Source organism: Carcharodon carcharias, chromosome 34, assembly GCF_017639515.1.
Source record: "Carcharodon carcharias isolate sCarCar2 chromosome 34, sCarCar2.pri, whole genome shotgun sequence".
Taxonomy (NCBI): Eukaryota; Metazoa; Chordata; class Chondrichthyes; order Lamniformes; family Lamnidae; genus Carcharodon; species Carcharodon carcharias.
In genome coordinates this window covers 1590498-1615575 of record NC_054500.1, presented here as the reverse complement: position 1 = coordinate 1615575, position 25078 = coordinate 1590498, and the positions used below count along the sequence as shown (strand labels likewise).

At 56.5% G+C, this 25078-nt stretch overlaps 1 protein-coding gene across 3 annotated transcripts in view; it reads left to right on the top strand.

Moving 5' to 3' along the window:
- LOC121272645 (tyrosine-protein kinase receptor UFO) overlaps positions 1-25078 on the top strand; it is a 254311-nt gene that overhangs the window by 51907 nt on the left and 177326 nt on the right. For all 3 annotated transcript variants that reach the window (XM_041179342.1, XM_041179341.1, XM_041179340.1), the window contains exons 3-4: positions 739-839; positions 20733-20915. In XM_041179342.1, coding sequence (XP_041035276.1) covers positions 739-839; positions 20733-20915 — 284 coding nt within the window. The remainder of the gene's footprint in view (positions 1-738; positions 840-20732; positions 20916-25078) is intronic.

Here is a 25078-nt window from a genome sequence, read left to right as displayed (position 1 = left end):
GTGGGCGGTGCACAAAAAGCAGCTTTAGGAGAATTAAGAGTTCAGGGGGTTGGCAGCACGATGTGAGGCTTGGGAATGATGCAGATTTAGGGAGGGATGGGACCACGAAGGGATTTAAATTCGTGCATTTTATATTCAGTAGGGACTGGTAGTCAATGTGGGTCAGCAAGCACAGGGATGTGGGGTGGGTGGAACATGGTCCACACTAGGATCTAGGCAATGGAGCAGCTGAAGTTTATCAGAGGGAGAAAGATGGCCAGATGAGTACTGGAGTAGTTAAGTTGGGAGTTAATAAAGATATGGATGAGGGTTTCAGCCGCAGAAATAGACGATGGTCATACTGAGTGTCAACCTAGATTTTCTGCTTAAAGATTGAGGTTTGAACCCACAACCTTCTGACTCAAGCAGTAACAGTGCTGCCCATTGAGCCATGACTGACACCTGATTCCCAGGGTCTCACACTCGCTTCCTTTACCATAAGACCATAAAGTGTAGGAGTCTGCTCCACCATTCAGTGAGATCATGGCTGATCTGATAATCCTCAAATTCACTTTCCTGCCTTTTCCCCATAACCCTTGATTCCCTTACTGATTTAAAACCTGTCTATCGCAGCCTTGAATATATTCAATGGCCCAGCCTCTACAGGCCTCTGGGGTAAAGAATTCCACAGATTAATTACCCTGTGAGAGAAGAAATTCCTCTCTACTTCAAACATTAATGTCATCTATTTGTTTGCAGTATTCCTTCTACGCAGCACTCGGATGCTGGCAGTTATCGATGTGTTGTTACGGTGACAGGGAAAGAAATTATCTCCAAAGAAGCTCAGCTGGAATTTGAAGGTGAGTCATTCACCCTTTAAGTGCTGAGTTGGTGTTGGGAGTGTCAAAGCTGGTGCAGTGAGTTAGGTCACTGTATCTTTAAGGGGTAGGGACAGGGGGATGGGCCTTGGTCTACTCTCCCTGGTAGAACCGCATATAGTTTCTCAAGCAGCGTTTATGACCACCACTCGCACTGTTTCTCGGTGTGAGTGTGTGTGTGTGTGTGTGTGAGTGTGTGTGAGTGTGTGTGAGTGTGTGTGTGAGTGTGTGTGAGTGTGTGTGAGTGTGTGAGAGTGTGTGAGAGTGTGTGAGAGTGTGTGTGAGTGTGTGTGAGTGTGTGAGAGTGTGTGAGAGTGTGAGAGAGTGTGAGAGAGTGTGTGAGAGTGTGAGAGAGTGTGAGAGAGTGTGAGAGAGTGTGTGTGAGTGTGTGTGTGTGTGTGTGTGTGTGTGAGGACATGGGTGCATATGTGTGGGTGGGGCACACCGTATGTGTGCTTTAGGGATTGTGTCAGTGTGTGTGTGTGGGGTGGGGGTGGTGTCAGTGTGTGTGGGGTGGGGGTTGTGTCGGTGTGTGTGTGGAGGGGGTTGTGTCAGTGTGTGTGTGTGGGGTGGGGGTTGTGTCGGTGTGTGTGTGGAGGGGGTTGTGTCGGTGTGTGTGTGGAGGGGGTTGTGTCAGTGTGTGTGGGGTGGGGGTTGTGTCGGTGTGTGTGTGTGGAGGGGGTTGTGTCGGTGTGTGTGTGGAGGGGGTTGTGTCGGTGTGTGTGTGGAGGGGGTTGTGTCGGTGTGTGTGTGGGGGGGGTTGTGTCGGTGTGTGTGGAGGGGGTTGTGTCGGTGTGTGTGGAGGGGGTTGTGTCGGTGTGTGTGGTGGGGGTTGTGTCGGTGTGTGGGTGTGGGGGTTGTGTCGGTGTGTGTGGTGGGGGTTGTGTCGGTGTGTGTGTGGAGGGGGTTGTGTCGGTGTGTGTGGAGGGGGTTGTGTCGGTGTGTGTGTGGAGGGGGTTGTGTCGGTGTGTGTGGTGGGGGTTGTGTCGGTGTGTGGGTGTGGGGGTTGTGTCGGTGTGTGTGGTGGGGGTTGTGTCGGTGTGTGTGTGGAGGGGGTTGTGTCGGTGTGTGTGGAGGGGGTTGTGTCGGTGTGTGTGTGGAGGGGGTTGTGTCGGTGTGTGTGTGGAGGGGGTTGTGTCGGTGTGTGGAGGGGGTTGTGTCGGTGTGTGTGGTGGGGGTTGTGTCGGTGTGTGTGGTGGGGGTTGTGTCGGTGTGTGTGGTGGGGGTTGTGTCGGTGTGTGGGTGTGGGGGTTGTGTCGGTGTGTGGGTGGGGGGGTTGTGTCGGTGTGTGGTGGGGGTTGTGTCGGTGTGTGTGGTGGGTGGGTTGTGTCGGTGTGTGTGTGGAGGGGGTTGTGTCGGTGTGTGTGAGAAGGGGGTTGTGTCGGTGTGTGTGTGTGGAGGGGGTTGTGTCGGTGTGTGTGTGGTGGGGGTTGTGTCGGTGTGTATGTGGTGGGGGTTGTGTCGGTGTGTGTGGTGGGGGTTGTGTCGGTGTGTGGGTGGGGGGGTTGTGTCGGTGTGTGTGTGGAGGGGGTTGTGTCGGTGTGTGTGGGGTGGGGGTTGTGTCGGTGTGTGTGTGGAGGGGGTTGTGTCGGTGTGTGGGTGGGGGGGTTGTGTCGGTGTGTGTGGTGGGGGTTGTGTCGGTGTGTGGGTGGGTAGGTTGTGTCGGTGTGTGTGTGGAGGGGGTTGTGTCGGTGTGTGTGTGGAGGGGGTTGTGTCGGTGTGTGTGTGGAGGGGGTTGTGTCGGTGTGTGTGTGGAGGGGGTTGTGTCGGCGTGTGTGTGGGGTGGGGGTTGTGTCGGTGTGTGTGTGGAGGGGGTTGTGTCGGTGTGTGTGTGGTGGGGGTTGTGTCGGTGTGTGTGTGGTGGGGGTTGTGTCGGTGTGTGTGTGTGGAGGGGGTTGTGTCGGTGTGTGTGTGGAGGGGGTTGTGTCGGTGTGTGTGTGGAGGGGGTTGTGTCGGTGTGTGTGTGGAGGGGGCTGTGTCGGTGTGTGTGTGGGGTGGGGGTTGTGTCGGTGTGTGTGTGGGGTGGGGGTTGTGTCGGTGTGTGTGTGGGGTGGGGGTTGTGTCGGTGTGTGTGTGGAGGGGGTTGTGTCGGTGTGTGTGTGGAGGGGGTTGTGTCGGTGTGTGTGTGGAGGGGGTTGTGTCGGTGTGTGTGTGGAGGGGGTTGTGTCGGTGTGTGTGTGGAGGGGGCTGTGTCGGTGTGTGTGAGAAGGGGGCTGTGTCGGTGTGTGTGTGGTGGGGGTTGTGTCGGTGTGTGTGTGGTGGGGGTTGTGTCGGTGTGTGTGGTGGGGTTTGTGTCGGTGTGTGGGTGGGGGGGTTGTGTCGGTGTGTGGGTGGGGGGGTTGTGTCGGTGTGTGTGTGGAGGGGGTTGTGTCGGTGTGTGTGTGGAGGGGGTTGTGTCGGTGTGCGTGATGGGGGTTGTGTCGGTGTGTGGGTGGGGTGGGGGTTGTGTCATTGTGTGCGTGTGGAGGGGATTGTGTCGGTGTGTGTGTGGAGGGGATTGTGTCGGTGTGTGTGTGGTGGGGTGTTGTGTCAGTGTGTGTGTGGTGGGGTGTTGTGTCAGTGTGTGTGTGGAGGGGATTGTGTCGGTGTGTGTGTGGAGGGGATTGTGTCGGTGTGTGTGTGGTGGGGTGTTGTGTCAGTGTGTGTGTGGTGGGGTGTTGTGTCAGTGTGTGTGTGGAGGGGATTGTGTCGGTGTGCGTGTGGTGTAGGTGTTGTGTCAGTGTGTGTGTGGTGTAGGTGTTGTGTCAGTGTGTGTGTGGAGGGGGTTGTGTCGGTGTGTGTGTGGAGGGGGTTGTGTCGGTGTGTGTGTGGAGGGGGTTGTGTCGGTGTGTGTGTGGAGGGGGTTGTGTCGGTGTGTGTGTGGAGGGGGTTGTGTCGGTGTGTGTGTGGAGGGGGTTGTGTCGGTGTGTGTGTGGAGGGGGTTGTGTCAGTGTGTGTGTGGTGGGGCTTGTGTCAGTGTGTGTGTGGTGTAGGTGTTGTGTCGGTGTGTGTGGAGGGGGTTGTGTCGGTGTGTGTGTGGAGGGGGTTGTGTCGGTGTGTGTGTGGAGGGGGTTGTGTCGGTGTGTGTGGGGTGGGGCTTGTGTCAGTGTGTGTGTGGTGTAGGTGTTGTGTCGGTGTGTGTGGAGGGGGTTGTGTCAGTGTGTGTGGTGGGGGAGTTGTGTCGGTGTGTGTGTGGAGGGGTTGTGTCGGTGTGTGTGTGTGGAGGGGTTGTGTCGGTGTGTGTGTGTGGAGGGGGTTGTGTCGGTGTGTGTGTGTGTGGAGGGGATTGTGTCGGTGTGATGGAGAGGGTTGTGTCGGTGTGTGTGTGTGGAGGGGGTTGTGTCGGTGTGTGTGTGGAGGGGGTTGTGTCAGTGTGTGTGTGGAGGGGGTTGTGTCGGTGTGTGTGTGGTGGGGGTTGTGTCGGTGTGTGTGTGGAGGGGGTTGTGTCGGTGTGTGTGTGGAGGGGGTTGTGTCGGTGTGTGTGTGGAGGGGGTTGTGTCGGTGTGTGTGTGTGTGTGGAGGGTGTTGTGTCGGTGTGTGTGTGTGGAGGGGGTTGTGTCGGTGTGTGTGTGGTGGGGTTGTGTCGGTGTGTGTGTGTGGAGGGTGTTGTGTCGGTGTGTGTGTGTGTGTGGAGGGGCTTGTGTCGGTGTGTGTGTGTGGAGGGGCTTGTGTCGGTGTGTGTGTGTGTGTGGAGGGGCTTGTGTCGGTGTGTGTGTGTGGAGGGGCTTGTGTCGGTGTGTGTGTGTGGAGGGGGTTGTGTCAGTGTGTGTGTGGAGGGGGTTGTGTCGGTGTGTGTGTGGAGGGGGTTGTGTCGGTGTGTGTGTGTGTGTGGAGGGGCTTGTGTCGGTGTGTGTGTGTGGAGGGGCTTGTGTCGGTGTGTGTGTGTGGAGGGGGTTGTGTCAGTGTGTGTGTGGAGGGGGTTGTGTCGGTGTGTGTGTGGAGGGGGTTGTGTCGGTGTGTGTGTGTGTGTGGAGGGGGTTGTGTCGGTGTGTGTGTGTGGAGGGGGTTGTGTCGGTGTGTGTGTGGTGGGGTTGTGTCGGTGTGTGTGGGGTGGGGGTTGTGTCGGTGTGTGTGTGTGGTGGGGTTGTGTCGGTGTGTGTGTGTGGAGGGGGTTGTGTCGGTGTGTGTGTGTGTGTGGAGGGGCTTGTGTCGGTGTGTGTGTGTGGAGCGGGTTGTGACAGTGTGTGTGGTGAGCTGTTGTGTCGGTGTGTGTTTGGAGGTGGTTGTGTCAGTGTGTGTGTGGTGGGGTTGTGTCGGTGTGTGTGGAGGGGGTTGTGTCGGTGTGTGTGTATGGAGGGGGTTGTGTCGGTGTGTGTGGAGGGGGTTGTGTCGGTGTGTGTGTGGAGGGGGTTGTGTCAGTGTGTGTGTGGTGGGGTTGTGTCGGTGTGTGTGTGTGGAGGGTGTTGTGTCGGTGTGTGTGTGTGTGTGGAGGGGCTTGTGTCGGTGTGTGTGTGGTGGGGTTGTGTCGGTGTGTGTGTGTGGAGGGTGTTGTGTCGGTGTGTGTGTGTGTGTGGAGGGGCTTGTGTCGGTGTGTGTGTGTGGAGGGGCTTGTGTCGGTGTGTGTGTGTGGAGGGGGTTGTGTCGGTGTGTGTGTGGAGGGGGTTGTGTCGGTGTGTGTGTGTGGAGGGGCTTGTGTCGGTGTGTGTGTGTGGAGGGGGTTGTGTCGGTGTGTGTGTGTGGAGGGGGCTGTGTCGGTGTGTGTGTGTGTGTGGAGGGGGTTGTGTCGGTGTGTGTGTGTGGAGCGGGTTGTGACAGTGTGTGTGGTGAGCTGTTGTGTCGGTGTGTGTGTGGGGTGGGGGTTGTGTCGGTGTGTGTGTGGAGGGGGCTGTGTCGGTGTGTGTGGTGGGGGTTGTGTCGGTGTGTGTGTGGAGGGGCTTGTGTCGGTGTGTGTGTGTGGAGGGGGTTGTGTCAGTGTGTGTGGGGTGGGGGTTGTGTCGGTGTGTGTGTTTGGAGGTGGTTGTGTCAGTGTGTGTGTGGTGGGGGGGTTGTGTCGGTGTGTGTGTGTGGAGGGGGTTGTGTCAGTGTGTGTGGGTGGTGGGGTTGTGTCGGTGTGTGTGTGTGGAGGGGGTTGTGTCGGTGTGTGTGTGGAGGGGGTTGTGTCGGTGTGTGTGTGGAGCGGGTTGTGACAGTGTGTATGGTGGGCTGTTGTGTCGGTGTGTGTGTGTGTGTGGTGGGGGTTGTGTCGGTGTGTGTGTGTGGAGGGGCTTGTGTCGGTGTGTGTGTGTGGTGGGGGTTGTGTCGGTGTGTGTGTGTGGAGGGGGTTGTGTCGGTGTGTGTGTGGGGTGGGGGTTGTGTCGGTGTGTGTGTGGGGTGGGGGTTGTGTCGGTGTGTGTGTGGAGGGGGTTGTGTCGGTGTGTGTGTGGAGGGGGTTGTGTCGGTGTGTGTGTGGAGGGGGCTGTGTCGGTGTGTGTGAGAAGGGGGCTGTGTCGGTGTGTGTGTGGTGGGGGTTGTGTCGGTGTGTGTGTGGTGGGGGTTGTGTCGGTGTGTGTGTGGTGGGGGTTGTGTCGGTGTGTGTGGTGGGGGTTGTGTCGGTGTGTGGGTGGGGGGGTTGTGTCAGTGTGTGGGTGGGGGGGTTGTGTCGGTGTGTGTGTGGAGGGGGTTGTGTCGGTGTGTGTGTGGAGGGGGTTGTGTCGGTGTGCGTGATGGGGGTTGTGTCGGTGTGTGTGTGTGGAGGGGGTTGTGTCGGTGTGTGTGTGGAGGGGGTTGTGTCGGTGTGTGTGTGGAGGGGGTTGTGTCGGTGTGTGTGTGGAGGGGGCTGTGTCGGTGTGTGTGTGGGGTGGGGGTTGTGTCGGTGTGTGTGTGGGGTGGGGGTTGTGTCGGTGTGTGTGTGGGGTGGGGGTTGTGTCGGTGTGTGTGTGGAGGGGGTTGTGTCGGTGTGTGTGTGGAGGGGGTTGTGTCGGTGTGTGTGTGGAGGGGGTTGTGTCGGTGTGTGTGTGGAGGGGGTTGTGTCGGTGTGTGTGTGGAGGGGGCTGTGTCGGTGTGTGTGAGAAGGGGGCTGTGTCGGTGTGTGTGTGGTGGGGGTTGTGTCGGTGTGTGTGTGGTGGGGGTTGTGTCGGTGTGTGTGGTGGGGTTTGTGTCGGTGTGTGGGTGGGGGGGTTGTGTCGGTGTGTGGGTGGGGGGGTTGTGTCGGTGTGTGTGTGGAGGGGGTTGTGTCGGTGTGTGTGTGGAGGGGGTTGTGTCGGTGTGCGTGATGGGGGTTGTGTCGGTGTGTGGGTGGGGTGGGGGTTGTGTCATTGTGTGCGTGTGGAGGGGATTGTGTCGGTGTGTGTGTGGAGGGGATTGTGTCGGTGTGTGTGTGGTGGGGTGTTGTGTCAGTGTGTGTGTGGTGGGGTGTTGTGTCAGTGTGTGTGTGGAGGGGATTGTGTCGGTGTGTGTGTGGAGGGGATTGTGTCGGTGTGTGTGTGGTGGGGTGTTGTGTCAGTGTGTGTGTGGTGGGGTGTTGTGTCAGTGTGTGTGTGGAGGGGATTGTGTCGGTGTGCGTGTGGTGTAGGTGTTGTGTCAGTGTGTGTGTGGTGTAGGTGTTGTGTCAGTGTGTGTGTGGAGGGGGTTGTGTCGGTGTGTGTGTGGAGGGGGTTGTGTCGGTGTGTGTGTGGAGGGGGTTGTGTCGGTGTGTGTGTGGAGGGGGTTGTGTCGGTGTGTGTGTGGAGGGGGTTGTGTCGGTGTGTGTGTGGAGGGGGTTGTGTCGGTGTGTGTGTGGAGGGGGTTGTGTCAGTGTGTGTGTGGTGGGGCTTGTGTCAGTGTGTGTGTGGTGTAGGTGTTGTGTCGGTGTGTGTGGAGGGGGTTGTGTCGGTGTGTGTGTGGAGGGGGTTGTGTCGGTGTGTGTGTGGAGGGGGTTGTGTCGGTGTGTGTGGGGTGGGGCTTGTGTCAGTGTGTGTGTGGTGTAGGTGTTGTGTCGGTGTGTGTGGAGGGGGTTGTGTCAGTGTGTGTGGTGGGGGAGTTGTGTCGGTGTGTGTGTGGAGGGGTTGTGTCGGTGTGTGTGTGTGGAGGGGTTGTGTCGGTGTGTGTGTGTGGAGGGGGTTGTGTCGGTGTGTGTGTGTGTGGAGGGGATTGTGTCGGTGTGATGGAGAGGGTTGTGTCGGTGTGTGTGTGTGGAGGGGGTTGTGTCGGTGTGTGTGTGGAGGGGGTTGTGTCAGTGTGTGTGTGGAGGGGGTTGTGTCGGTGTGTGTGTGGTGGGGGTTGTGTCGGTGTGTGTGTGGAGGGGGTTGTGTCGGTGTGTGTGTGGAGGGGGTTGTGTCGGTGTGTGTGTGGAGGGGGTTGTGTCGGTGTGTGTGTGGTGGGGTTGTGTCGGTGTGTGTGTGGTGGGGTTGTGTCGGTGTGTGTGTGTGGAGGGTGTTGTGTCGGTGTGTGTGTGTGGAGGGGCTTGTGTCGGTGTGTGTGTGGTGGGCTTGTGTCGGTGTGTGTGTGTGGAGGGGGTTGTGTCGGTGTGTGTGTGTGTGTGGAGGGTGTTGTGTCGGTGTGTGTGTGTGGAGGGGGTTGTGTCGGTGTGTGTGTGGTGGGGTTGTGTCGGTGTGTGTGTGTGGAGGGTGTTGTGTCGGTGTGTGTGTGTGTGTGGAGGGGCTTGTGTCGGTGTGTGTGTGTGGAGGGGCTTGTGTCGGTGTGTGTGTGTGTGTGGAGGGGCTTGTGTCGGTGTGTGTGTGTGGAGGGGCTTGTGTCGGTGTGTGTGTGTGGAGGGGGTTGTGTCAGTGTGTGTGTGGAGGGGGTTGTGTCGGTGTGTGTGTGGAGGGGGTTGTGTCGGTGTGTGTGTGTGTGTGGAGGGGCTTGTGTCGGTGTGTGTGTGTGGAGGGGCTTGTGTCGGTGTGTGTGTGTGGAGGGGGTTGTGTCAGTGTGTGTGTGGAGGGGGTTGTGTCGGTGTGTGTGTGGAGGGGGTTGTGTCGGTGTGTGTGTGTGTGTGGAGGGGGTTGTGTCGGTGTGTGTGTGTGGAGTGGGTTGTGTCGGTGTGTGTGTGGTGGGGTTGTGTCGGTGTGTGTGGGGTGGGGGTTGTGTCGGTGTGTGTGTGTGGTGGGGTTGTGTCGGTGTGTGTGTGTGGAGGGGGTTGTGTCGGTGTGTGTGTGTGTGTGGAGGGGCTTGTGTCGGTGTGTGTGTGTGGAGCGGGTTGTGACAGTGTGTGTGGTGAGCTGTTGTGTCGGTGTGTGTTTGGAGGTGGTTGTGTCAGTGTGTGTGTGGTGGGGTTGTGTCGGTGTGTGTGGAGGGGGTTGTGTCGGTGTGTGTGTATGGAGGGGGTTGTGTCGGTGTGTGTGGAGGGGGTTGTGTCGGTGTGTGTGTGGAGGGGGTTGTGTCAGTGTGTGTGTGGTGGGGTTGTGTCGGTGTGTGTGTGTGGAGGGTGTTGTGTCGGTGTGTGTGTGTGTGTGGAGGGGCTTGTGTCGGTGTGTGTGTGGTGGGGTTGTGTCGGTGTGTGTGTGTGGAGGGTGTTGTGTCGGTGTGTGTGTGTGTGTGGAGGGGCTTGTGTCGGTGTGTGTGTGTGGAGGGGCTTGTGTCGGTGTGTGTGTGTGTGTGGTGGGGTTGTGTCGGTGTGTGTGTGTGGAGGGTGTTGTGTCGGTGTGTGTGTGTGTGTGGAGGGGCTTGTGTCGGTGTGTGTGTGGTGGGGTTGTGTCGGTGTGTGTGTGTGGAGGGGGTTGTGTCGGTGTGTGTGTGTGTGTGGAGGGGGTTGTGTCGGTGTGTGTGTGTGGAGGGTGTTGTGTCGGTGTGTGTGTGTGTGTGGAGGGGCTTGTGTCGGTGTGTGTGTGGTGGGGTTGTGTCGGTGTGTGTGTGTGGAGGGTGTTGTGTCGGTGTGTGTGTGTGTGTGGAGGGGCTTGTGTCGGTGTGTGTGTGGTGGGGTTGTGTCGGTGTGTGTGTGTGGAGGGTGTTGTGTCGGTGTGTGTGTGTGTGTGGAGGGGCTTGTGTCGGTGTGTGTGTGTGGAGGGGCTTGTGTCGGTGTGTGTGTGTGGAGGGGGTTGTGTCGGTGTGTGTGTGGAGGGGGTTGTGTCGGTGTGTGTGTGTGGAGGGGCTTGTGTCGGTGTGTGTGTGGAGGGGCTTGTGTCGGTGTGTGTGTGGAGGGGGTTGTGTCGGTGTGTGTGTGTGGAGGGGGCTGTGTCGGTGTGTGTGTGTGTGTGGAGGGGGTTGTGTCGGTGTGTGTGTGTGGAGCGGGTTGTGACAGTGTGTGTGGTGAGCTGTTGTGTCGGTGTGTGTGTGGGGTGGGGGTTGTGTCGGTGTGTGTGTGGAGGGGGCTGTGTCGGTGTGTGTGGTGGGGGTTGTGTCGGTGTGTGTGTGGAGGGGCTTGTGTCGGTGTGTGTGTGTGGAGGGGGTTGTGTCAGTGTGTGTGGGGTGGGGGTTGTGTCGGTGTGTGTGTTTGGAGGTGGTTGTGTCAGTGTGTGTGTGGTGGGGGGGTTGTGTCGGTGTGTGTGTGTGGAGGGGGTTGTGTCAGTGTGTGTGGGTGGTGGGGTTGTGTCGGTGTGTGTGTGTGGAGGGGGTTGTGTCGGTGTGTGTGTGGAGGGGGTTGTGTCGGTGTGTGTGTGGAGCGGGTTGTGACAGTGTGTATGGTGGGCTGTTGTGTCGGTGTGTGTGTGGAGGGGGCTGTGTCGGTGTGTGTGAGAAGGGGGCTGTGTCGGTGTGTGTGTGGTGGGGGTTGTGTCGGTGTGTGTGTGGTGGGGGTTGTGTCGGTGTGTGTGTGGTGGGGGTTGTGTCGGTGTGTGTGGTGGGGGTTGTGTCGGTGTGTGGGTGGGGGGGTTGTGTCAGTGTGTGGGTGGGGGGGTTGTGTCGGTGTGTGTGTGGAGGGGGTTGTGTCGGTGTGTGTGTGGAGGGGGTTGTGTCGGTGTGCGTGATGGGGGTTGTGTCGGTGTGTGTGTGTGGAGGGGGTTGTGTCGGTGTGTGTGTGGAGGGGGTTGTGTCGGTGTGTGTGTGGAGGGGGTTGTGTCGGTGTGTGTGTGGAGGGGGCTGTGTCGGTGTGTGTGTGGGGTGGGGGTTGTGTCGGTGTGTGTGTGGGGTGGGGGTTGTGTCGGTGTGTGTGTGGGGTGGGGGTTGTGTCGGTGTGTGTGTGGAGGGGGTTGTGTCGGTGTGTGTGTGGAGGGGGTTGTGTCGGTGTGTGTGTGGAGGGGGTTGTGTCGGTGTGTGTGTGGAGGGGGCTGTGTCGGTGTGTGTGAGAAGGGGGCTGTGTCGGTGTGTGTGTGGTGGGGGTTGTGTCGGTGTGTGTGTGGTGGGGGTTGTGTCGGTGTGTGTGGTGGGGTTTGTGTCGGTGTGTGGGTGGGGGGGTTGTGTCGGTGTGTGGGTGGGGGGGTTGTGTCGGTGTGTGTGTGGAGGGGGTTGTGTCGGTGTGTGTGTGGAGGGGGTTGTGTCGGTGTGCGTGATGGGGGTTGTGTCGGTGTGTGGGTGGGGTGGGGGTTGTGTCATTGTGTGCGTGTGGAGGGGATTGTGTCGGTGTGTGTGTGGAGGGGATTGTGTCGGTGTGTGTGTGGTGGGGTGTTGTGTCAGTGTGTGTGTGGTGGGGTGTTGTGTCAGTGTGTGTGTGGAGGGGATTGTGTCGGTGTGTGTGTGGAGGGGATTGTGTCGGTGTGTGTGTGGTGGGGTGTTGTGTCAGTGTGTGTGTGGTGGGGTGTTGTGTCAGTGTGTGTGTGGAGGGGATTGTGTCGGTGTGCGTGTGGTGTAGGTGTTGTGTCAGTGTGTGTGTGGTGTAGGTGTTGTGTCAGTGTGTGTGTGGAGGGGGTTGTGTCGGTGTGTGTGTGGAGGGGGTTGTGTCGGTGTGTGTGTGGAGGGGGTTGTGTCGGTGTGTGTGTGGAGGGGGTTGTGTCGGTGTGTGTGTGGAGGGGGTTGTGTCGGTGTGTGTGTGGAGGGGGTTGTGTCGGTGTGTGTGTGGAGGGGGTTGTGTCAGTGTGTGTGTGGTGGGGCTTGTGTCAGTGTGTGTGTGGTGTAGGTGTTGTGTCGGTGTGTGTGGAGGGGGTTGTGTCGGTGTGTGTGTGGAGGGGGTTGTGTCGGTGTGTGTGTGGAGGGGGTTGTGTCGGTGTGTGTGGGGTGGGGCTTGTGTCAGTGTGTGTGTGGTGTAGGTGTTGTGTCGGTGTGTGTGGAGGGGGTTGTGTCAGTGTGTGTGGTGGGGGAGTTGTGTCGGTGTGTGTGTGGAGGGGTTGTGTCGGTGTGTGTGTGTGGAGGGGTTGTGTCGGTGTGTGTGTGTGGAGGGGGTTGTGTCGGTGTGTGTGTGTGTGGAGGGGATTGTGTCGGTGTGATGGAGAGGGTTGTGTCGGTGTGTGTGTGTGGAGGGGGTTGTGTCGGTGTGTGTGTGGAGGGGGTTGTGTCAGTGTGTGTGTGGAGGGGGTTGTGTCGGTGTGTGTGTGGTGGGGGTTGTGTCGGTGTGTGTGTGGAGGGGGTTGTGTCGGTGTGTGTGTGGAGGGGGTTGTGTCGGTGTGTGTGTGGAGGGGGTTGTGTCGGTGTGTGTGTGGTGGGGTTGTGTCGGTGTGTGTGTGGTGGGGTTGTGTCGGTGTGTGTGTGTGGAGGGTGTTGTGTCGGTGTGTGTGTGTGGAGGGGCTTGTGTCGGTGTGTGTGTGGTGGGCTTGTGTCGGTGTGTGTGTGTGGAGGGGGTTGTGTCGGTGTGTGTGTGTGTGTGGAGGGTGTTGTGTCGGTGTGTGTGTGTGGAGGGGGTTGTGTCGGTGTGTGTGTGGTGGGGTTGTGTCGGTGTGTGTGTGTGGAGGGTGTTGTGTCGGTGTGTGTGTGTGTGTGGAGGGGCTTGTGTCGGTGTGTGTGTGTGGAGGGGCTTGTGTCGGTGTGTGTGTGTGTGGAGGGGCTTGTGTCGGTGTGTGTGTGTGGAGGGGCTTGTGTCGGTGTGTGTGTGTGGAGGGGGTTGTGTCAGTGTGTGTGTGGAGGGGGTTGTGTCGGTGTGTGTGTGGAGGGGGTTGTGTCGGTGTGTGTGTGTGTGTGGAGGGGCTTGTGTCGGTGTGTGTGTGTGGAGGGGCTTGTGTCGGTGTGTGTGTGTGGAGGGGGTTGTGTCAGTGTGTGTGTGGAGGGGCTTGTGTCGGTGTGTGTGTGTGGAGGGGGTTGTGTCAGTGTGTGTGTGGAGGGGCTTGTGTCGGTGTGTGTGTGTGGAGGGGGTTGTGTCAGTGTGTGTGTGGAGGGGCTTGTGTCGGTGTGTGTGTGTGTGGAGGGGCTTGTGTCGGTGTGTGTGTGGTGGGGTTGTGTCGGTGTGTGTGTGTGGAGGGTGTTGTGTCGGTGTGTGTGTGTGTGTGGAGGGGCTTGTGTCGGTGTGTGTGTGTGGAGGGGCTTGTGTCGGTGTGTGTGTGTGGAGGGGGTTGTGTCGGTGTGTGTGTGTGGAGGGGGTTGTGTCGGTGTGTGTGTGTGGAGGGGGTTGTGTCGGTGTGTGTGTGTGGAGGGGGTTGTGTCGGTGTGTGTGTGGAGGGGGTTGTGTCGGTGTGTGTGTGTGGAGGGGGTTGTGTCGGTGTGTGTGTGTGGAGGGGGCTGTGTCGGTGTGTGTGTGTGTGTGGAGGGGGTTGTGTCGGTGTGTGTGTGTGGAGCGGGTTGTGACAGTGTGTGTGGTGAGCTGTTGTGTCGGTGTGTGTTTGGAGGTGGTTGTGTCAGTGTGTGTGTGGTGGGGTTGTGTCAGTGTGTGTGGTGGGGTTGTGTCGGTGTGTGTGTGTGTGGAGGGGGTTGTGTCGGTGTGTGTGTGTGGAGGGGGTTGTGTCAGTGTGTGTGTGGTGGGGTTGTGTCGGTGTGTGTGTGTGGTGGGGTTGTGTCGGTGTGTGTGTGTGGAGGGTGTTGTGTCGGTGTGTGTGTGTGTGTGGAGGGGCTTGTGTCGGTGTGTGTGTGTGGAGGGGCTTGTGTCGGTGTGTGTGTGTGGAGGGGGTTGTGTCAGTGTGTGTGTGGAGGGGGTTGTGTCGGTGTGTGTGTGGAGGGGGTTGTGTCGGTGTGTGTGTGTGTGTGGAGGGGGTTGTGTCGGTGTGTGTGTGTGGAGGGGGTTGTGTCGGTGTGTGTGTGGTGGGGTTGTGTCGGTGTGTGTGGGGTGGGGGTTGTGTCGGTGTGTGTGTGTGGAGGGGTTGTGTCGGTGTGTGTGTGTGGAGGGGTTGTGTCGGTGTGTGTGTGTGGAGGGGGTTGTGTCGGTGTGTGTGTGTGTGGAGGGGATTGTGTCGGTGTGATGGAGAGGGTTGTGTCGGTGTGTGTGTGTGGAGGGGGTTGTGTCGGTGTGTGTGTGGAGGGGGTTGTGTCAGTGTGTGTGTGGAGGGGGTTGTGTCGGTGTGTGTGTGGTGGGGGTTGTGTCGGTGTGTGTGTGGAGGGGGTTGTGTCGGTGTGTGTGTGGAGGGGGTTGTGTCGGTGTGTGTGTGGAGGGGGTTGTGTCGGTGTGTGTGTGGTGGGGTTGTGTCGGTGTGTGTGTGGTGGGGTTGTGTCGGTGTGTGTGTGTGGAGGGTGTTGTGTCGGTGTGTGTGTGTGGAGGGGCTTGTGTCGGTGTGTGTGTGGTGGGCTTGTGTCGGTGTGTGTGTGTGGAGGGGGTTGTGTCGGTGTGTGTGTGTGTGTGGAGGGTGTTGTGTCGGTGTGTGTGTGTGGAGGGGGTTGTGTCGGTGTGTGTGTGGTGGGGTTGTGTCGGTGTGTGTGTGTGGAGGGTGTTGTGTCGGTGTGTGTGTGTGTGTGGAGGGGCTTGTGTCGGTGTGTGTGTGTGGAGGGGCTTGTGTCGGTGTGTGTGTGTGTGTGGAGGGGCTTGTGTCGGTGTGTGTGTGTGGAGGGGCTTGTGTCGGTGTGTGTGTGTGGAGGGGGTTGTGTCAGTGTGTGTGTGGAGGGGGTTGTGTCGGTGTGTGTGTGGAGGGGGTTGTGTCGGTGTGTGTGTGTGTGTGGAGGGGCTTGTGTCGGTGTGTGTGTGTGGAGGGGCTTGTGTCGGTGTGTGTGTGTGGAGGGGGTTGTGTCAGTGTGTGTGTGGAGGGGGTTGTGTCGGTGTGTGTGTGGAGGGGGTTGTGTCGGTGTGTGTGTGTGTGTGGAGGGGGTTGTGTCGGTGTGTGTGTGTGTGTGGAGGGGGTTGTGTCGGTGTGTGTGTGTGGAGGGGGTTGTGTCGGTGTGTGTGTGGTGGGGTTGTGTCGGTGTGTGTGGGGTGGGGGTTGTGTCGGTGTGTGTGTGTGGTGGGGTTGTGTCGGTGTGTGTGTGTGGAGGGGGTTGTGTCGGTGTGTGTGTGTGTGTGGAGGGGCTTGTGTCGGTGTGTGTGTGTGGAGCGGGTTGTGACAGTGTGTGTGGTGAGCTGTTGTGTCGGTGTGTGTTTGGAGGTGGTTGTGTCAGTGTGTGTGTGGTGGGGTTGTGTCGGTGTGTGTGGAGGGGGTTGTGTCGGTGTGTGTGTATGGAGGGGGTTGTGTCGGTGTGTGTGGAGGGGGTTGTGTCGGTGTGTGTGTGGAGGGGGTTGTGTCAGTGTGTGTGTGGTGGGGTTGTGTCGGTGTGTGTGTGTGGAGGGTGTTGTGTCGGTGTGTGTGTGTGTGTGGAGGGGCTTGTGTCGGTGTGTGTGTGGTGGGGTTGTGTCGGTGTGTGTGTGTGGAGGGTGTTGTGTCGGTGTGTGTGTGTGTGTGGAGGGTGTTGTGTCGGTGTGTGTGTGTGTGTGGAGGGGCTTGTGTCGGTGTGTGTGTGGTGGGGTTGTGTCGGTGTGTGTGTGTGGAGGGTGTTGTGTCGGTGTGTGTGTGTGTGTGGAGGGGCTTGTGTCGGTGTGTGTGTGTGGAGGGGCTTGTGTCGGTGTGTGTGTGTGTGTGGTGGGGTTGTGTCGGTGTGTGTGTGTGGAGGGTGTTGTGTCGGTGTGTGTGTGTGTGTGGAGGGGCTTGTGTCGGTGTGTGTGTGGTGGGGTTGTGTCGGTGTGTGTGTGTGGAGGGGGTTGTGTCGGTGTGTGTGTGTGTGTGGAGGGGGTTGTGTCGGTGTGTGTGTGTGGAGGGTGTTGTGTCGGTGTGTGTGTGTGTGTGGAGGGGCTTGTGTCGGTGTGTGTGTGGTGGGGTTGTGTCGGTGTGTGTGTGTGGAGGGTGTTGTGTCGGTGTGTGTGTGTGTGTGGAGGGGCTTGTGTCGGTGTGTGTGTGGTGGGGTTGTGTCGGTGTGTGTGTGTGGAGGGTGTTGTGTCGGTGTGTGTGTGTGTGTGGAGGGGCTTGTGTCGGTGTGTGTGTGTGGAGGGGCTTGTGTCGGTGTGTGTGTGTGGAGGGGGTTGTGTCGGTGTGTGTGTGGAGGGGGTTGTGTCGGTGTGTGTGTGTGGAGGGGCTTGTGTCGGTGTGTGTGTGGAGGGGCTTGTGTCGGTGTGTGTGTGGAGGGGGTTGTGTCGGTGTGTGTGTGTGGAGGGGGCTGTGTCGGTGTGTGTGTGTGTGTGGAGGGGGTTGTGTCGGTGTGTGTGTGTGGAGCGGGTTGTGACAGTGTGTGTGGTGAGCTGTTGTGTCGGTGTGTGTGTGGGGTGGGGGTTGTGTCGGTGTGTGTGTGGAGGGGGCTGTGTCGGTGTGTGTGGTGGGGGTTGTGTCGGTGTGTGTGTGGAGGGGCTTGTGTCGGTGTGTGTGTGTGGAGGGGGTTGTGTCAGTGTGTGTGGGGTGGGGGTTGTGTCGGTGTGTGTGTTTGGAGGTGGTTGTGTCAGTGTGTGTGTGGTGGGGGGGTTGTGTCGGTGTGTGTGTGGAGGGGGTTGTGTCAGTGTGTGTGGGTGGTGGGGTTGTGTCGGTGTGTGTGTGTGGAGGGGGTTGTGTCGGTGTGTGTGTGGAGGGGGTTGTGTCGGTGTGTGTGTGTGGTGGGGGTTGTGTCGGTGTGTGTGTGGGTGGGTAGGTTGTGTCGGTGTGTGTGTGGAGGGGGTTGTGTCGGTGTGTGTGTGGAGCGGGTTGTGACAGTGTGTATGGTGGGCTGTTGTGTCGGTGTGTGTGTGGTGGGGGTTGTGTCGGTGTGTGTGTGTGGAGGGGCTTGTGTCGGTGTGTGTGTGTGGTGGGGGTTGTGTCGGTGTGTGTGTGTGGAGGGGGTTGTGTCGGTGTGTGTGTGGGGTGGGGGTTGTGTCGGTGTGTGTGTGGGGTGGGGGTTGTGTCGGTGTGTGTGTGGAGGGGGTTGTGTCGGTGTGTGTGTGGAGGGGGTTGTGTCGGTGTGTGTGTGGAGGGGGCTGTGTCGGTGTGTGTGAGAAGGGGGCTGTGTCGGTGTGTGTGTGGTGGGGGTTGTGTCGGTGTGTGTGTGGTGGGGGTTGTGTCGGTGTGTGTGTGGTGGGGGTTGTGTCGGTGTGTGTGGTGGGGGTTGTGTCGGTGTGTGGGTGGGGGGGTTGTGTCAGTGTGTGGGTGGGGGGGTTGTGTCGGTGTGTGTGTGGAGGGGGTTGTGTCGGTGTGTGTGTGGAGGGGGTTGTGTCGGTGTGCGTGATGGGGGTTGTGTCGGTGTGTGGGTGGGGGTGTTGTGTCGGTGTGCGTGGTGGGGTGTTGTGTCGGTGTGTGCGTGGAGGGGGTTGTGTCGGTGTGTGCGTGGAGGGGGTTGTGTCGGTGTGTGCGTGGTGGGGGTTGTGTCATTGTGTGCGTGTGGAGGGGATTGTGTCGGTGTGTGTGTGGAGGGGATTGTGTCGGTGTGTGTGTGGAGGGGATTGTGTCGGTGTGTGTGTGGTGGGGTGTTGTGTCAGTGTGTGTGTGGTGGGGTGTTGTGTCAGTGTGTGTGTGGTGGGGCTTGTGTCAGTGTGCGTGTGGTGTAGGTGTTGTGTCAGTGTGCGTGTGGTGTAGGTGTTGTGTCAGTGTGTGTGTGGTGTAGGTGTTGTGTCAGTGTGTGTGTGGAGGGGGTTGTGTCGGTGTGTGTGTGTGGAGGGGGTTGTGTCGGTGTGTGTGTGGAGGGGGTTGTGTCGGTGTGTGTGTGGAGGGGGTTGTGTCGGTGTGTGTGTGGAGGGGGTTGTGTCAGTGTGTGTGTGGTGGGGCTTGTGTCAGTGTGTGTGTGGTGTAGGTGTTGTGTCGGTGTGTGTGGAGGGGGTTGTGTCGGTGTGTGTGTGGAGGGGGTTGTGTCGGTGTGTGTGTGGAGGGGGTTGTGTCGGTGTGTGTGTGGAGGGGGTTGTGTCGGTGTGTGTGGGGTGGGGCTTGTGTCAGTGTGTGTGTGGTGTAGGTGTTGTGTCGGTGTGTGTGGAGGGGGTTGTGTCGGTGTGTGTGGTGGGGGAGTTGTGTCGGTGTGTGTGTGTGGAGGGGTTGTGTCGGTGTGTGTGTGTGGAGGGGTTGTGTCGGTGTGTGTGTGTGGAGGGGATTGTGTCGGTGTGATGGAGAGGGTTGTGTCGGTGTGTGTGTGTGGAGGGGGTTGTGTCGGTGTGTGTGTGGAGGGGGTTGTGTCGGTGTGTGTGTGGTGGGGGTTGTGTCGGTGTGTGTGTGGAGGGGGTTGTGTCGGTGTGTGTGTGGAGGGGGTTGTGTCGGTGTGTGTGTGGTGGGGTTGTGTCGGTGTGTGTGTGGTGGGGTTGTGTCGGTGTGTGTGTGGAGGGGGTTGTGTCGGTGTGTGTGTGGTGGGGTTGTGTCGGTGTGTGTGTGGTGGGGTTGTGTCGGTGTGTGTGTGGTGGGGTTGTGTCGGTGTGTGTGTGTGGAGGGTGTTGTGTCGGTGTGTGTGTGTGTGGAGGGGCTTGTGTCGGTGTGTGTGTGGTGGGGTTGTGTCGGTGTGTGTGTGTGGAGGGTGTTGTGTCGGTGTGTGTGTGTGTGTGGAGGGGCTTGTGTCGGTGTGTGTGTGTGGAGGGGCTTGTGTCGGTGTGTGTGTGTGGAGGGGGTTGTGTCGGTGTGTGTGTGTGGAGGGGGTTGTGTCGGTGTGTGTGTGTGGAGGGGGTTGTGTCGGTGTGTGTGTGTGGAGGGGGTTGTGTCGGTGTGTGTGTGGAGGGGGGTTGTGTCGGTGTGTGTGTGTGGAGGGGGTTGTGTCGGTGTGTGTGTGTGGAGGGGGCTGTGTCGGTGTGTGTGTGTGTGTGGAGGGGGTTGTGTCGGTGTGTGTGTGTGGAGCGGGTTGTGACAGTGTGTGTGGTGAGCTGTTGTGTCGGTGTGTGTTTGGAGGTGGTTGTGTCAGTGTGTGTGTGGTGGGGTTGTGTCAGTGTGTGTGGTGGGGTTGTGTCGGTGTGTGTGTGTGTGGAGGGGGTTGTGTCGGGGTGTGTGTGTGGAGGGGGTTGTGTCAGTGTGTGTGTGGTGGGGTTGTGTCGGTGTGTGTGTGTGGTGGGGTTGTGTCGGTGTGTGTGTGTGGAGGGTGTTGTGTCGGTGTGTGTGTGTGTGTGGAGGGGCTTGTGTCGGTGTGTGTGTGGTGGGGTTGTGTCGGTGTGTGTGTGTGGAGGGTGTTGTGTCGGTGTGTGTGTGGAGCGTGTTGTGTCGGTGTGTGTGTGTGTGGAGGGTGTTGTGTCGGTGTGTGTGTGTGTGTGGAGGGGCTTGTGTCGGTGTGTGTGTGGAGGGGCTTGTGTCGGTGTGTGTGTGGTGGGGTTGTGTCGGTGTGTGTGTGTGGAGGGTGTTGTGTCGGTGTGTGTGTGTGTGTGGAGGGGCTTGTGTCGGTGTGTGTGTGGTGGGGTTGTGTCGGTGTGTGTGTGTGGAGGGTGTTGTGTCGGTGTGTGTGTGTGTGGAGCGTGTTGTGTCGGTGTGTGTGTGTGTGGAGGGTGTTGTGTCGGTGTGTGTGTGTGTGGAGGGGCTTGTGTCGGTGTGTGTGTGTGGAGGGGGTTGTGTCAGTGTGTGTGTGTGGAGGGGGCTGTGTCGGTGTGTGTGTGGAGGGGGTTGTGTCGGTGTGTGTGTGGAGGGGGTTGTGTCAGTGTGTATGGTGGGCTGTTGTGTCGGTGTGTGTTTGGAGGTGGTTGTGTCGGTGTGTGTGTGTGGAGCGGGTTGTGACAGTGTGTATGGTGAGCTGTTGTGTCGGTGTGTGTTTGGAGGTGGTTGTGTCGGTGTGTGTGTGGAGGGGGTTGTGTCAGTGTGTGTGGTGGGGTTGTGTCAGTGTGTGTGGAAGGGGTTGTGTCGGTGTGTGTGGAGGGGGTTGTGTCGGTGTGTGTGGAGGGGGTTGTGTCGGTGTGTGTGGAGGGGGTTGTGTCGGTGTGTGTGTGTGGAGGGGGTTGTGTCGGTGTGTGTGTGTGGAGGGGGTTGTGTCGGTGTGTGTGTGTGGAGGGGGTTGTGTCGGTGTGTGTGTGTGGAGGGGGTTGTGTCGTTGTGTCAGTGTGTGTGGAGGTCGTTGTGTCGGTGTGTGTGTAGGAGTAGTGGTGTGTGTGGAGTGGGACTATGGGTGACTGGGGGTCTTGGGGATGCTGGGTGCAGGGTGCAGAGTATTTCCGGTCACATTTCTTCTCTCTTTTTCTTTCTCACTGTTCCACAGTTCAGTGCAGCTAAGATTTGGTTGTGCACCCCCCCCACCACCCCCACACTTCCCTCCTCTGCCGACTGGTTCCTGATTCCATCCTTGATCTTGGGTGACAGTTCAAGGCCCAGCTGATGGTGTCCAATCTTTGGATTCTTCCTCAACCCTCAGCTGAGTTTCGAGACACAAATAGCTGAGACCGTGAACATCAGCATCTGCACTGGGCCTGAAATTTCTAAACATGATTCTGCCACCTTCAGACTGGAGAGTGTTAGAATCCCTCTGTGGCCTCACCCCTTCCTCTCTCTGTGTGCTCGTCTCCAGCCACATAACACAACCACCCTCATGCCTCCAGTATCTCTGCTCCTCCAACTTTGGCCTCTAGCTCATCTTCGATTTCCTTCACTCCACTATTGTTGGCTGTGTCTTCAGTTGCCTAGGCCCTAAACTCTGGATTTCCCTTCCTAAATCTCTCTGTGTCTCTTTCTCTTTCTCTCTCCTTTTTAAGCCATTTTGACCGAGCCTTTGGTAACCTGTCTTAGTTGCTCCTTATGTAGCTCAGTGTGAAATTTTATCCGATAATGTTCCTGTGAAGCGTGTTGGGATGCTTGGCTGTGCTGAGAGCATTATGCCGTTGCTGTTGCTGTGACATGCACTGTCTTGATGTTGATTAACAAACGGTTACCTGATGTTTTGACAAGCAGTTTTTTTTCTCCTCTGACCCCTCAGGATTGCCCCACTTCACCAAGGAGCCACAGGATATCAGTGTGCATCGGGACACACCCTTTAACCTCAGCTGTGCTGCTATGGGATCACCAGAACTCAAGGAGCTGGTGTGGCTACAGGATGGAGTGCCGGTACCTCCCAAGGACAAGGCAGCGGTGATCTCTCCCTCAACCCTCTCAATCCAAGGTTAGAATGTTGTGAAGTGTACCCCAGGAAGGGATGATATTAATCAGTGATATTACACCAATATAGACCAAGGTTCATCTCGGTCTCCTTCTGACAGGAGGGTATGTCCTGGTCATCACATGATACAATATAATGAAATTAATCTCTGTCAGTTTGTCTACAATAGAAATGAGGTGTGGAAAACCCCCATTTGTAGAGAGCTTTGGGAATCACAGGTCTAAACTTACCTATTCTTCCCAAGCATGCTGCACTCACCACACATCATGTCTCCAATTGCTTGTGTACTGTATCTCAAAATGTTATTAGAGTTAGGAATGTTGAAAGATTAATCAACAGGAGTTGAATATTACACTTTTACTGTCATAAAACATCCCGAGGTGCTTTACAGGAGTGTTAGCAAACAAAATTTGACTGAGCTGCATGAGGAGAAGTTGGGAAGGTGACTAAAAGCTTGGTCAAAGAGGCATCAAGAAGCATCTTAAAATGGCTAGAGAGGTTTAGGGAGGGAATTCCAGGGTTTAGGGTCTTAGCAACTGAAAACATGAATGCCAATGGTCAGAGCGATTAAAATGGGGATACGCAAGAGGCTAGAATTGGAAGAGTGCTGATACCTGATGGTTGTAGGCTTGGATGAGGTACCAGAGATATGGAGGTGCAAGATCATAAAGGGATTTCTGAGAAAGGATTTTAAAATCAAGGCATTGCTGGACTAGAAGCCAAGGTAAGTCAGTGAACATAGGGAGCGATGCGTGAACAGGACCTGGCATGAGTTACGACACTTTGGATGAGCTTATGTTTATGAAGAGTATAAGTTGTAAGGTTGGCTGACTGTTGGAATAGAGACCAATCAATGGAATAAAACCAAGTAGTCGGGTCAAATGGAATGAAATCTCCACTGTGCAATTTCACTTCTCTTTCTTCTCTGACTGACTCTTCACGCATGATTTTCAGTCCCTCACCACCTCTAGCCCTCATCATTATGTTTCATACTTCCTCTCCCAGGGTGCACACTGAATTTGGTCCAAACGTAGACATTACTAAAAATAAGGGTTAAATACAAAGCAGAGAATAGGCAGCATGAGTCAGAACCTGCAATTCTGAATAAATCCTGCGCTCCAGATTTTGTTCTTTTTTTAATTCATTCAGCATTTATTGCCCTGATACCTTGAATGAATAAAAAAAAAAGCACCTTTGAGAAGGTGGTGGTGAGCTGCCTTCTTGAACTGCTGCCTTCCACATGGTGTAGGTACACCCACAGTGCTGTTAGGAAGGGAGTTCCAGCATTTTGATCCAGTGACACTGAAGAAACTGTATAGTGATGTCCTCAGTGAAGCCTCACCTCACTGAGATAACAGATGCATCTTAGAATAGACTCCCTCATTCTACTGAGTGAGTTCAGAGGTCGGAGTTCAGTGTAATTATGGCAATTCGCAGAAACAGTGGATTTGAAGAGGTTTAATAGACTCATCCTTTTTGTGCTTTGCTGTCTCTCCCCCATCACCGGGTGAAAGGAGGAAGATTTGTATTTCTGCAGTGCCTTATATGACCTCAGGACATCCCAAAGAACTTTACAGCCAATGGAGCACTAATGTCCTTTAGGGAAGGGAAACTGCCATCCTTACGTGGTCTGGCCTGCATGTGATTCCAGACCCACAGCAATGTGGTTGACTCTTAAATGCCCTCTGAAATGGCCCAGCAAGCCACTCAGTTGTATCAAACTGCTATGATGTCTAAAAGAAATGAAGCTTGACAGACCACCCGGTATTGACCTAGGCACCAGAAACAATGACGGCAAACTCAGCCTTGTTGACCCTGCAAAATCCTCCTTACTAACACCTGGGGGCTAGTGCCAAAATTGGGAGAGCTGTCTCACAGACTAGTCAAGCAACAGCCTGACATAGTCATACTCATGGAATCATACCTTGCAAACAATATCCCAGACACCACCATCACTATCCCTGGGTATGTCCTGTCCCACCGGCAGGACAGACCCAGCAGAGGTGGGGGCACAGTGGGATATATTCAGGAGGGCATTTCCCTGGGTGTCCTCAATATTGACATCATGGCATCAGGTCAAACATGAGCAAGGAAACCCCCTGTTGGTTATCACTTACTCCTCCCCACCCCCACCTCAGCTGATGAATCAATGTCCTTCCATGTTGAATACCACATGGAAGAGGCACTGAGGGTGGCAAGGGCACAGAATGTACTCTCAGTGGGGATCTCAATGTTCATCACCAAAAGTGTCTCAGTAGCACCACTGCAGTCCAAGCTGGCTGAGTCCTAAAGGACATAGCTGCTAGACTGTGTCTGCGCTAGGTGGTGAGGGAACCAACAAGAGGGAAAAACATACTTAACCTCATCCTCATCAACCTGCCTGCCACAGATGAATCTGATCGTGACTGTATTGATAGGCATGTCCACAACACAGCCCTGTGGGGACAATGTCCTTATTCACACTGAGGAAACCTTCCATTGTGCCCACATTCCACGAATGAATAAAGAAAATGTACTTCTGAAGTATCGTCACTTTTGTAATGTAGAAAACATGGCAGCCAATTTGCACGCAACAAGACCCCACAAAGAGTAATGACATAAATGGCCAGATTTCTTACTGGGTGTTGGCTGAGGGATAAATATTTGCCCAGAGTTACTGAGCATTTGTGTAAAGAGCTTGTCTGACAGGAGAGCACCTTTCTCCAGCCATCAGCTGCATGTGAACTTCAATTCCTGGAGATGTCAGGTCAGTCCTGGTGTCTTGGCAACTGTTCCTTTAAATCCGCTCAGTCCCGGTTAGTCACGTGACAGCAGGGCCCCAGGCAGAATCTCTGTTGCCTGAAATTGAGCTCACTGCTCAGTCATTCATTCAGTCACATTCCAACACATCGCTGAATAGAATGGATCATTTGTCTCAATCTGCTCCCCTTTGTGTGGCCTCTATCAAGTTTACTTTATTGTCACAGTGAACGGCACTCTGTGAAGCCTACATTGGGCCAAGAGGGGGAGGTTGGGATGGGGATGGAGTGGGGGTTGGGGTGGGGGGGATGGTGTGGTGCTTGGTGGTAGGGTCTTTACGAATACCATGGACTTAAATCCACCATGGTTCCCGGGTCACAGCATTGTCAAGCGTGGAAACTCTCAATCGGAAAAATATTAAGACAGCAGCCCTGGGACTATTTCATAATGATGTGTTTTGCTTCTGCTTAGTGTTGAGTGTCATGATGTGAATAAGAGCTTTCAGGCTCCTGAGATTTTTGGGCCTGGTTTGGGCACGTGAGCAGAGCTGAGGCGGTCACCTGGCTAAACTAGGTTGGGGGAGGGAGGGGAGCAGCAAAAAAAATGGAATGAACTATTCATGAAACATACACAAGTCAAGGATGAGAAATTTCCACCAAGTGGCAGATTTCCGACATTAGCGTTCCAGAAATTTGCCATTTGGCACCTTCCTTTCCAACCTGTCAGTTTCACTGACAAAACCAAGCTTCGTTCTGAGATTAAGATTTCCCCCTCTCCTGCTTTCGCTGCTCTTTCTCTAATCAAAGATTCTGTATCCGGAGCAGCAGCAAAAATGGGAGCGAGGGAATCCATGATTTGAGGAGCTGGAACAGCAAAAATGGGAGAGATGCAATTAGTGATTGGAAGAACAGCTCCATCTCTCTCACGCTCACTGCTCCTCCAATCACAACTCGAGCTGGACCCAGGGCACTTTGAGCTTGTCCTCTCCTGCTGCCAGACCACTCGGGGTCCCACTGCCGCTCACCCTGCTCTTGGGGAATATTACCCCTGTTGTGCAGCTCCTGTAGTGCCTGGTATCAGCTCTCCTGCTCTCTCTGTCTCTCACAGTCAGTAGCCAGGGTGCAGCACTTGTCCCAGTGTAGAGGGCCATCAGGTTTTTAGTCCTGGAGCACCCACGTTCTACCTCATTTGAACTATCACACTAAACTATCAATTATTGAATAAGTTATTAGTGACTTTGGTCATTATTCTCATTAATATTTGGATGTCAGCTTCTTCTCTGCTCTGTTAATAGCAGTAGGAAACTTGGTTTACGAGAGAGACTAAGGTAAAAGTAAATTGTGATTTAAACACATAAGCTGTGTTTAAACAACAATTTTCAGACCTTGTATCGTCAGCCACTCTTATCCCTGATAAGTAAGAAAACA